Source organism: Pediculus humanus, genomic scaffold (genome assembly GCF_000006295.1).
Source record: "Pediculus humanus corporis 1103172108180 genomic scaffold, whole genome shotgun sequence".
Classification (NCBI taxonomy): domain Eukaryota; kingdom Metazoa; phylum Arthropoda; class Insecta; order Psocodea; family Pediculidae; genus Pediculus; species Pediculus humanus.
The window spans coordinates 443,660-455,957 of record NW_002987750.1 but is presented as its reverse complement, the minus strand read 5'-3'; the positions used below and the strand labels follow the sequence as shown (position 1 = coordinate 455,957).

Genomic DNA, 12,298 nt, shown 5'->3' with positions numbered 1-12,298 from the left:
AATAAAATATTTGAATTATTAACGAACTAATAGAAATTATTTAAAGACATCTATATATATATTGATAAATAAAATTCACGGATTTGAAAGATGGCCATTAAAACTTTCAATATTAATAATAATAATAATCATTTTAATACATTATTTATAACAACATCGCATAAATATTTTCTTTTTGATGTTGAGAAGGAAATGAAAACGTTCACGAGTATTCGAATTAAATTTTTATATTTTTTAAAATTAATAAAAAAAAAAAAAATTTCCAGTTTCGATTCGTCTGAACCGTCTGAACCGCCTGAACCGCCAAAAAATAATTTTTTAAAAACTTTTTCCTAAGGATAAAATAATTTACAACCAGATGCCCCTCGTGTGTGTGTGTGTGTGGTTTTTCAAAAATTTTCAAGTTAAAATATATTTTTTAGTCATTGTAGTCATCATATCAATTTACTCCTCTTGTCTCTTTTATTTAATTTTCTCTTCCTTCCTTCCCCCTCCTCCTCCCCCATCCCACGTTCTCCTCCTCCTCTTCTTTCCTCCCTTTCACACACGTTTAATTAATTAATCATTTCATTGTACGACGTGAATCACTCGCAAAAAGACAAAAAAAAAAAAAAAGTACACGAAAACAAAAGTTAATTCATCATTAAATGTTGAAATTTGTAACAAATGATAATAATAATAATAATAATAATAATAATAATAATAATAAGAAAAACAAAACGTTATCATAAACAAATAATGTTATGTTATGATTTTAAATTAAAGGTATACGAAATCGAGGTAACGACATGACTAATATTATTATTATTATTAAAGGGACAAAAAAAAAATTAAATTATCATTATTCTCCATTTTGTTTTTACAATTGTGGATTTTCCTTTTTTTTTTTACAAATTCGAATATTAAAAAAATAAAATAAAATAATAAAGAAAGCAATGACCGAAGTTCAATGTTATTGATTAATAAAATAAATGATGATTCAATAATAAAAAAAAAAAAATGTAAGAAAGAAAAACAATAAAATTTCTTCCCCCTCCCCTTCTTCTTCTTCTTCTACCTTCCCTTTTCCTTCATGGAAAAGTAATAAAAATTGAATAATAAAAATATACAATGCAGTGAAAATTGTTCCGGTAATAATAATAATAATTTTTTTTTTCTTAAGGAAAATCTTTTGATTTTCTACTTTTTTATTTATAAATAATATTTGAAAATATATAAAAAAAAAAAATAGTAAAATCAATTGAGAGATTGATGACTTGCAGAAAAGAGAGAGAAGGAGAGAGAAATAGAGAAAGAGAGAGAGAGTGAAAAAGAGAGAGAGAGTGAAAAAGAGAGAGAGAAAAATTAAGTTAAAATATATTTATATACATACATTTACCCGAAGAAAAAAAAGTAACATCCATCTTTTTTTCTCTCTCTCTCTCTTTCTCTTTCTTTCTTTCTCTCTCTCTCTCTCTCTCTCTTTCTTTCTTTCTTTCTCTCTCTTTAATTTTATTTTACCTTTTTGTCCAAAAAAAAAAACTTTATAGAAAAAAAATTTTTCTAAATGCGTTCGACCGTTAAAATTCGACTTTTTCGTATTATTAATTAAATCTCACGTTGTCAACCTTTTTACTTATTTTTTTCCCTCGTCTTTTAAATTTTTATCATTAACGAAAATGATTTATTATTATTATTATTATTATTATTATTATTATTATTTAAAATGATCACCTAGTATTTACAAAAAATTATTTTGTTTATATGCAAAAAAAAAATTTTAATCGATTTACGATAAAAACAACTAAAAGTGAAATTATTAAAAAAAATAAATAATAATAGTATCAATAAGTTAAAAATATTTCCAATTTTTTTTTTTTTTTGGGGGGGGGGGAGGGATATTAATAATAATAATAAATACGCATTAGGAAAAATATTTCAATGTCTTAGCATTTGAAACAAAAAAGAGAGACAAAGAAAATCCTTCTGATAATAATTTAATAAAAAAACTTTTTAAAATAAATTTAATCAATAATAATATGTTTATAAATTATTATTATTATTTTTTTTTTTTTGTTAGTAGTTAATGCTATTTGATTTAATGAAAGAAAAAGAAGAAAAAAAAAATCAAAATGTGGCTCTCATCCAACCAACAGAAAAAAAAAAAAAAATCTGGTTTGTTTACTTTTATTTTTATTTTATTTGAGGCCTAGAAATTATTATTGAAACGTTTGAATTTCTTTTCTTTTATTGGGTACACACCCTCGAGAAAATAATTTTATTATTTTTCCTTCTTTTCTTTATAATTTCCCATTGAAAATCATATCATTGTGTATACGCACCCACACACCCACACACACACACTTCAACAGAGTGAAATATTTTCATTTACCTTAAAGTCAAAAAAAAAAAAAAAAAAAAAAAATCTGGGATATCTCAAACTTTGCCGGATGCCTCCGAGGTTATTTATCCGATTGACCTCGTAAAACGTGAACCCAGTGTTAAGAAACCTTTATCATAAAAAAAATTTAAAAAAAAAAAAAATTCTGTCAATTATTTCCTTTTTCTTTGCGATAACGCATTAAAAAAAAAAATTAAAAGCTACACTTATAAAGATTTGAAATTAATTTCCTGTTGATTTTTTTTCATAACCCCCCCCCCCACACACACACACACCACGGCATTATCACAACGTCATTTTTTTATTATAAAAAAAAAAAAACATTATCACGTCTTTTTTTTTTTATTTAAATTTTCAAATGTTTTCCCCAAAGAAATCATTTTATAAATTCAAATTTAATTTACGAATAATGTTAATTAATTAGTTAATTTTTTTTTTCGTGGGGGGAAAATGGGGGGATGCGAAACTAATAAACAATATCCTTTTTTTTTTAACGTGTGATAATAATATCCATCATTCGATTAATACTTTTGTTTGTTCGTTTGTTTGTTTGTTTGTTACGCTCTTTGATAAGCTTTTGATACTTTTTTGAAACATTTAACTTTTCTAATTTTATATAAGGTTAGTTGGCAAGTTAGAATTCCCGCAGGTTCTCAATTGGGTTTAAATCAAGGCATCATGCTGATTCTTTTAACAAAATATATTGATTTTCCTTTTTTTTATTTTATAACTCGACAACAAAACGTATTTTCCTTCTTTCCTGCTGATAACATAATTTTTTTTAATAATGTTATTTTTTTTTTCACGCGGGAAAAAAACGAATCCCGAGGGAGACAACAAAAAAAAAACATCATCATAGGATAAATAATAATAAAAAAAATTTTTTCTAACCTACGATTAACCCCCTTAATCGTTTTTCATTTGATAATTTTTTTTTTAAATTTCCCCCCCCACCCCATCCCTCCTTTTTTAAATTAATAAATAAATTTATCGCGTGTAAATACCCGTGAGTTAATTAATTATTTATTAATTACCCATCGAAAATCATTTTTTTTATTTTTAACGAATTTTTTTTTTTAAATTATTATCAAAAAATATATTTTATTAATAAAAAACATAACAATAATAAAAAACATAAAAAAACAACCTTAAAAACAAAATCGAAACGATAAAAAAACAATGAGTAAAAATTAAACGGGGAAAGAAAAAAGAAAAAGAAGAAAACCGTTAAAAAAATTCAAATTTAAAATTTTCGAACGGAACGAACACGCAAAGTGAAAAAAAACAACAACTACTTGCAACGCGACGAGAAAAGGTTAGTTAGTTAGTACGTTACAAACTTACCGTTTTTCCTTTGAGGTTTAGCCTGTTTCCTTCTCCCTCGACTTCCGTGAAAAAATTCCAATGTCACTGACGTCATTTTCGATTTGACAAATAATAATAATAATAATAATAATAATCAAAACGAAAAAAATATAATTAAATAATAATGATAAATAATAATAATTATTCAATTGTAAATGAATCATTAAATATTTTTCCATGAGGGCTTTCAAACTTGTTAATATAATAATAATAATAATAATATTAAAAAAATATCACGTTTCCTATTAATTATTATTATTTTCATAATATTCAAAACAAAATTATTATTATTATTTTATTTTAATCGAAAATGAAATGTTTAAATAAAACGGAACCGTTTTAAGTTTGAATAACTAAAAAAAAAAAAAAGCCGATTCGCGCACAAATAAACACTTTTTTTAACGGTTAAAAAATGTTAAATATATTTAAAATACGTTTAAAAAAAAAAAAAAAAAAATGGAAATCACCATAAACAGCTCGTTTAAAAAAAAAAAAAATAAAAGAAAACGTCGCGTTTTTTCACTGTAATATTATAATAAAAACCGTTTAATTTAAATTTTTGCCTTTTTTTTTTTTATAATTAATTATAAACCGCACTTAATTATCAATTATCAATTATAAAAAAACGTAAAAGTTTAAAAAAAATTATTGTTAAAAAACGGTTAAACTTATTATTATTATTATTAATAACTGAAAAACTTTTAACGGACGGTTATTTTTTCCTCCCCAAACTTGTTGTCGATTCACGTCGATGGTAATGATGATAATGATGATGATGAAAAATTTTTTTTAATTAACGTATAAAAAAGAAAAAAAAAAACTTTTTATAAACCGATATCGTAATAATAATAAAACTTAAAAACAAATTTAAAATTGAAAAATGGAGAATGAAACAAACAAACAAACAAAAAGGAAGGAACTCAAAAAAAAGAAAAAAAAAAAAAAAAAAAAAAAACTAATTTGAAATCAGTTGAAACCGTGTGTTTAGAAAAACGTGGAGTTACTATGAGAGAAATGGAATTTACAACTGGCGTCTGAAGACGGAGGGGAAATGGAACATCGACTTCCCAATGGGCTTTTCTAAAAGGGAGGGGGAGGGATAAATGAGGGAGTTTAACAACGCGGCGACAACGTGGCAGCACCGTCAAAGTCATTAACGGTTTTTTTTTTTTTTGCGTTTTTATTTTTCTTCCTTTTTTTTTTATTTATTTGCGTTTGATTTTTCTTCCTTTTTTTTTTTTTTTTTTGTTTTCAAATCGAAAGTTTTTATTAAAATTGTTGTTTTAAATAATTAATTAATTAATTAAAAATATTATTGTGCATTCGTAAATAAAACGGTTAAGGAAAAATGTTCGACGTGTAAATAGTAAATAATAATAATAATTATCAAACGAGTAAATTATTATAATGCACTTATTAAAGTAAATAAAATAATTTTTTTTAATTGGAAATTTTTGTTGAAATTTATAAATTGTTACTCATATGGAATTATTTACACATTATTGTTTAAAAACAAAAAAATTATTAAAACGAATATGGTTTGGTAGGTATTAAATTCTAAGAATTTTGCTAAAATGCATTTTAAAAACTATCGTTATGGAATATTTATGTTTTTTTTTTTTAAAATAGGTCATATAAAATTTATTATTACTACTCTTTTTTTTTTTTAAAAAAAAAAAAAAAAGTATAAACTTAGTTTTCGTGATAATAAATTTGTTAATTCGTAATCACTTTTTAGTTGTACTCACTTGTATATACACACCTGTACACCATTTTGAATTTTGTTTGTTTTGTTTTTTTTTTTTTTTTTTAAACAATTAAATAAAACTTTAAAAGAGTTGTTGTTCTTTTGTGATTTTTTACAAATGATTTTTTTATTTAAATTATATATATATTTGTGATATGCATATAAAAAAAAAGGAAATTAAATAATTATTAAATATTCTATAGTGAAATGAATTCATTAAATTTTATTTGAATTTTTTTTTTGTGTTAAGTGTAAATAATTACAAGTTTAAAAATTTTTTTTTTTTTTTTATTTCACATTCGTTGATTTTACGAACACATTTTTAACTAAGGGAATTTTCATTAGTTTTTTTGTCAAAAGTTTGTAAACTAAATCAGTAATCATTTTCTTGGTGATAAATTTTTTTTTTTTGTTTGTATGTGATAATAATTTAGAATTTATCTTTTCATTTTTTCCAATTTCTGTTATCATAAGAAATCATAATTACATTAAATAAAATTAATGTTTTGATAAATTAGATTTGTAGGTTTTTGCCAAAAAATTTTCTCACTAAATGGTTATGATATTTATTTTAAAAATTTTTTGATTTTTTTTTATTTTTTAAATATATCAACTTAAAATTATTAATTTTTTATAAGAAATTATTTTATAAATAAAATTTTTTTAATAAGAGAAATTACCAAAAAAAGAATTTATTATTTATTTATTTTTTTAGAATTAATTTTTTTTTTTTTCAATGTCAAAAATTTTTTTTGTTTATGTTCAGAACTGACTTAATTATTAATTCATTAGTGATAGAAATTATTATGTAAATTGTTGTCATCACAAGGTATTGTGAATTTTTAAAAATGCATTCTTCGATTTGATAAAGAAAATGTTTTTTTTTTTTTCAAATTAAATTAATTTTTTTCAGATTCAAAATGTCGAGTGATATTGATGAAATATCACAATTAGCTAGCATTTTGCATCAAAATGGTGATAAAGTATTAAAGGCTTTAAGTAAATTTACATTAAATGCTGTTTTGTTACAAAAATTAAATAATCAATTTAATTTGATTTTGGAAAATGTAAATAATAGTGATAATGAACTTTATTATGATATTGTATCGGAAAATGAGAGTAGACAAATTTTAAAAGATTTGCAATTTTTAAATGATTTCATACAAAAAACAGTTAGTTTGAAATTAACAAATAATTCTAATTTAAATTTATTAAATAAAAAAGTAGATATATCAAATTTTAAAAACATTAAATATTTAGAAATTAAAAAAGTATCAATTAATGAAATTGTCGGACTTAAAAATATACAATCTCGATTAGAATCTGTGGTGTGCGATAGATGTTTGTCACATCTCGAAGATCTTTTTTCTAAGTGTGGGGGAGATAATACTTGTGATGTTGTTTGGAACACACTCAGAGAAGCTGTTTTAAGTTTTAATAAAATAAATGTGATTGATAAATCTATTGCATTGGCTCCATCATTACAAGTACTCGATTTAAGTCACAATCAAATAACCGATGTAAAAGCCATCGAATGTTTACCTAATTTGAAATATGTTAATTTAAGTTACAACTGCTTAGACAGTATACCTACTTTTCATAAATCGGCAAAAAAAAAAATTGAACTTCTAGCTATGAAAAATAATTATGTTGAAAATTTAAAAGGTATTTCATTTGAATTAAGCATACTTCTTGATATAAAATTTTCATTTGTGTTATTTTTTAACTTTTAATTATTCGTTACAGGCCTCAAAGGATTATCTCATTTAAATGAATTGGATTTGTCGAATAATTGGATTTCAGATTGGGGAAGTTTTTACATGCTGTTATCCATATCTACATTAAAATGTCTTTCATTATCTGGAAATCCAATAAGCTGTTATAGAAATTATAGATTAAAAGTAGCTGAATATCTTCACATTAATGCTTCCTTTAATGATTTTTATTTAGATAAAATCAAACTGTGTAAAAAAGAAAAGGCTTGTGTTGGTTTGAAACTCTGTGATGGAAATTTAGCTTTAAACAAATCAATATTAGAAGAGAAATTCAGTGAAAAATCTCTAAATTCAGATGATTATTTGAAAAAATCATCGATACCGATAAAAAAAACTGGCAAAACTAGATTGGTTGACATACCTAATTTGGATGATGGCACCAATGAAGAAAAAGCTATAGATAATCAATTGGAATCATTGAGTAATTTTCTTTTTATTCCTCATTTTTTTTAAATTTTACAATTAGTCATTTTAAATTATTTTTAATGTGTAAAATTAAATTTTATTTAGATTCTTCGACTGAACATTTAATTACAAAAAAAAGAATAGAACACACTCGATCTGCATATGGAGTGGATAATTGGCTGGTTCATGGAAGTTCTGTAGTTCAAGACATTTTGGGATTACCCTCTGTTGAAGTTTCGACATCAACTCCTTGTGATGATTTATGTCTCAATGCAGCTTTAGACTCTGTTAAAAATACAATAACCACAGTGGCTGTAATTGAAACCCAACCGCCAGAAACTGTCATTAAAGATGTGGAAAAAAATAATCAGGATTCGTTTTTTACTTGCAACGATGAAGATAGCACGTTGAATTATTTTTCTGCTGAAACCTCGAGGGAAAAGGAAAACGCTGTTGATAAGAAAAAAGAAAATTCAATTGATTACACAAATGATGATTGTTCGAATACAGAAGAAGTTCAAGATCCAGATGATGAAAAAGAAACAAGTATATTTACACAATTTTAACATTTTGCTCTCTTTTCGACAAACAATTCATAATCAAACTAATTGTGATTGATTGATTGAATTTTCAGGTGAAAATGAAAATATTTTCACGGTTTTGAAAGAAGTTAAAGGGAATGGTAGAACCACAATACAAGATGAATTATTTTTAGCCATGACAGAAAATGAATTACGAGAAAGAGAATTAATAAAAAGAAAAATAATAACAAAATGGTGTTTAAGTAGTCTCGAAAGTTGCATCAAATTAAAACCTAACAAATTACAATTGGTTTTCAATACGGTTAAAAGAGATAAAAAAGAAAGGATTTATTCGTTTAAAGAAAACGATGCCAACGTATTATATAAGTTATTAGTTGAGATATTAGAAAATAGAACGTTAAGTGATATGAATCAAATTGTTTACAAATGTGAAAATTGCAGTTCTCAATTTTCCGCTGAAATCAAATCCGGTAAAACGGGTACGCCATTTTTTTTTTGATTTTACGTTCAATAACGAACGTATTGATTTACTTTAAAAAAAAATGATTTCTATTATTTAATTATTATTTTAGATGACAACGCTTGTTGCCCTTTCTGCCATAGTAAATTTATACTCCAGTTGGATGAAGTTCCACTTCCGTTAAACAATTCGAAAAGGAAAAATGTCGAGAATAATAATAATAATAAAAATTCGGATGGCAAAGTATCTCACAACAGGAGTTTTAGTGCGAGTGGATTTTTTCAAAGTTTTAGAAATCCTAGCGAAGATAAATCATCTTCCGAATTGTATTCCCAATCGAGTGCAGGTATAATTGGGATACATATCGACATTTGGAATGATGACGCAAAGAATGAAACCTTTCTGTTAAATGTTACAGGTTCTGCAGCATCGTTAAACGAAATAGGTGAATTATCATCAATTCAAAAGGACAACATAAAAAAATCAGATAGCGATATCGAAGTGTTGAGTAATCCAAGTCAGAGTAGTATAGAAATCATCGATGGGCCTACCAAGTAAAGTTTTTTTCTGTTATTTTTTGTTAGCAGCAGCAGCAGCAGCAGCAACAGCAGCAGAATGAAACAAAATAACAATAATAATTAATTTACTCATTGATTTTTTACTATCAGATTCCCTAGTGCTAATCCGTCTGCACAAAAGCAAATAAATGAAAATGATGATGACACTGATGATACACTTGTGCCAAATTTATCAACCACCGAAATTCTTCAAAATAATCCGCCTGCTTTACTAACAGAAAGTAGTTCATCCGGTAATAAAACAACCCCAACTACTTATTTTCTTGTCGCTTGTTTGTTTGTTTGTTTGTTTTGTAATTTTTTTTCAAATAGAAAAACGAAAAATTTTTTTAAAAATTTAAATTTCAGGATCGGTTACTGACAGCATATGCACGGCTTACGAGAATTCAAACGCAAACAATTCGAATTCGAATGGTGGTAAACCTGGGAAAAAAGATTTTCAAAAATTGGAAATTGAAAAAAAAATGGATGAACCGATTCTTCAAGGCTGGTATTTATTAGTTTTCTCTTCTTTTGACTGTTTTGTTTTTCTACTGACACGTTTTACATACCCTGAATTTTTATTATTATTATTAACAAATGCATGAGAAAAAGAGTTTGGGTTGTTGAAATCTTTGTTCTGTTGTTGCAAATCTTCACAAATCTTTATCGTTAAAATTTTTTTTTTTTTTTTTTATCATTGATATTTTTGACTTTCTTCGCTATATAAATATTTTTCAGGAGTGTTAACGAAAATAAGGAAGGCACAAAAGGAGAAGAAAGCGGTGGATTTTGTTAAATACTCATATTCAGATTTTACAAATTTAGATCATAGAATAAAACTTTTACTGTACACAAATGTTTTCGAAGATGCACAAGAAGAATTTTCTTTCGGTATTCGAGTACGTAATTAAATATGGCGTTTAAAATAAGTAAAAATTGTTTTTTTTTTTGTTAACTTTTAACTTGTTGGTGTTTTCAGGCTGTCGTCAATCCATTCAACACAAATAATTTTTTTCCATCCTGCATAATCGTGTCGAATAAAAAATTATATTTTTTAAAAATAACAAATGGCGAACATGGGTAATTATTGACAACGAGTTCATCAATAATAATAATAATAATAATAATAATAATAATGGGCCGGATCACGTGAGTCTGATTGAAAATTTTTATTTTTCAGTGACGACGCACGAAATTTTTTAGAAAAAATAGATTTTTTATGCTTTAATTTAAACGCAGTTAAATATATATACACATTAACGTGGCACCAAGGATTCGCTGTTAAAATTCAATCACCCAACAACAGTAAAAAATGGAAGCAATATTTGATTTTGTTAATGAATTCTACGAGGACTCGAAATTTTTTGAAATTTTTAACATCGGGTACGAGTGGTTGTTTTCTCTCTCGAAAGAAAAACTTTTTTCCGTAATATAATAATAATAATAATAATGCATTTTCAGAATCGCACTGTCTCAACAAAACCAGAATAAATAAAGAGATTTTGGAGAAACCTTACATGTCATTACAACATTCGTTGTTGTCTTCAACTTGTTTAGACGACATAAACATACAATATTTTTGTTTATTTAACACGTGCACGATAACGAACGATTTGAATTCTACGGAAATTAAATATGGCGGAATTTTAACGAATTCTACGGATATCGTATTAATCGGTGGGTCGTTAAATTGGTTATTCGTCGAATCGAACGATCTTCCCGTATTCGAACGTTTTCAAAAAATGAAAAATTTAAAAAAAGTGGTGAGTGCCGGGGGGTAGATGTCAAAATTTAATAGTATACATGTCTTTGTTTTTTAATTATAATTTTATTAATTTTTTTTTTTTTTTTTTTTTTTCAGTTGAAAAATGAATGTAAAATAATTTTACAATTTTTCAACGGTGAGAACGAAGAAAGTGACGTTTGGAATTTTTTGATGGAAGGAGAAGAATGCGTTCAGGAATTATTGAAATTTGTTAAAGAATCGTGGGAAAATATTTTTTTTGTGCCTTTGAAAATATCAGACATTTAAAAATATCGTCCTTAATTAAAATATAATTAAATCACGCTTTTTTATGTGCCTTGTAACTTAGTTCATCATTTAATAACGAATAAGTAAATTTAAATTAATTGAATATTAATAATAATAATAATAATAATTTACCGTTTAATTATTAATGAAATTAATTATTAATTAATTAATTACGATTTATTTATATTAATGTATTATTCAATATATATATTTATATATTTCTTTGTAATATTACGGCGTATAATTAATGGGTGCTTAATAATTTAATATATTTGTAAAAAGAAAATAAAAAATAATTATGACTGCGAATTATTAATTACTTTATTCGATTATAAAAAAAAAAAATAAATCAAATTAAAATTTGTTTTCGTTTTATTTTTATTTATTTTTTGTGCCCAAGTATAAATTTTGTGGAATTAAATTACGAAGGATAAAATGGATTTATTTATTAAAAAAAAAAAAATGGCGGGAAAATAAGGTTTGTTCGTAATTTTAACAGTTTTATAATAGCGGGTTTTAAGTTGGCAAAACTGTATTGGCGGCCATTTTGTTTAGAATTACCGAGATAGATACGGTTTTACTTTTATTAAAAAATTGACGGAATTTTTTTTGTCAAAAATGTTATTTAAATGATTTATTTTTTAAATTGATTATAAAAAAAGAATTTGAAAAAAGTAATTAAATTATGTTTAATGTTTATTTCATTGTCCGATATTTTAATTAATAATGTTTAAAAAAAATTTTTTTTTAAAATGTTTTACATTTGAAAACATTATATGTATATGTATATATGTAAAAGTACTTATGTTTTATATATATTAAAATTTTTTTTATTCGTTAAGAAATATAATTTTTTTAAAAAAAATTTAAATATACATAATAGTGTTTTTTCAAATTCCAAAAATTTTAATTTAAAGTTAATATTTCTTAATTAATTTCATTGCAGGTACAATGATTTATTTCTTCAGCAGTTTTTACATTTAATTACCATTTTTAAATTATTAATCTACGCTTAGGTTTTTTTTTTTTTTT

General features: G+C 24.4%; 1 protein-coding gene across 1 annotated transcript; it reads left to right on the top strand.

The window, feature by feature from the left end:
* Nucleotides 1–6,412: 6,412 nt before the first annotated feature.
* On the top strand, nucleotides 6,413–11,266 carry Phum_PHUM413350 (lkb1 interacting protein, putative; the record flags this gene model as incomplete). The annotated part of the gene is made up of 14 exons (XM_002428935.1): nucleotides 6,413–7,157; nucleotides 7,239–7,688; nucleotides 7,778–8,218; nucleotides 8,307–8,693; nucleotides 8,919–9,020; nucleotides 9,093–9,228; nucleotides 9,343–9,485; nucleotides 9,601–9,742; nucleotides 9,973–10,016; nucleotides 10,045–10,133; nucleotides 10,214–10,314; nucleotides 10,415–10,617; nucleotides 10,696–10,997; nucleotides 11,141–11,266. The coding sequence occupies 14 exons, from the start codon at nucleotides 6,413–6,415 to the stop codon at nucleotides 11,264–11,266; spliced, it is 3,411 nt and encodes a 1,136-aa protein (XP_002428980.1).
* Between the last annotated feature and the right edge of the window lie 1,032 nt (nucleotides 11,267–12,298).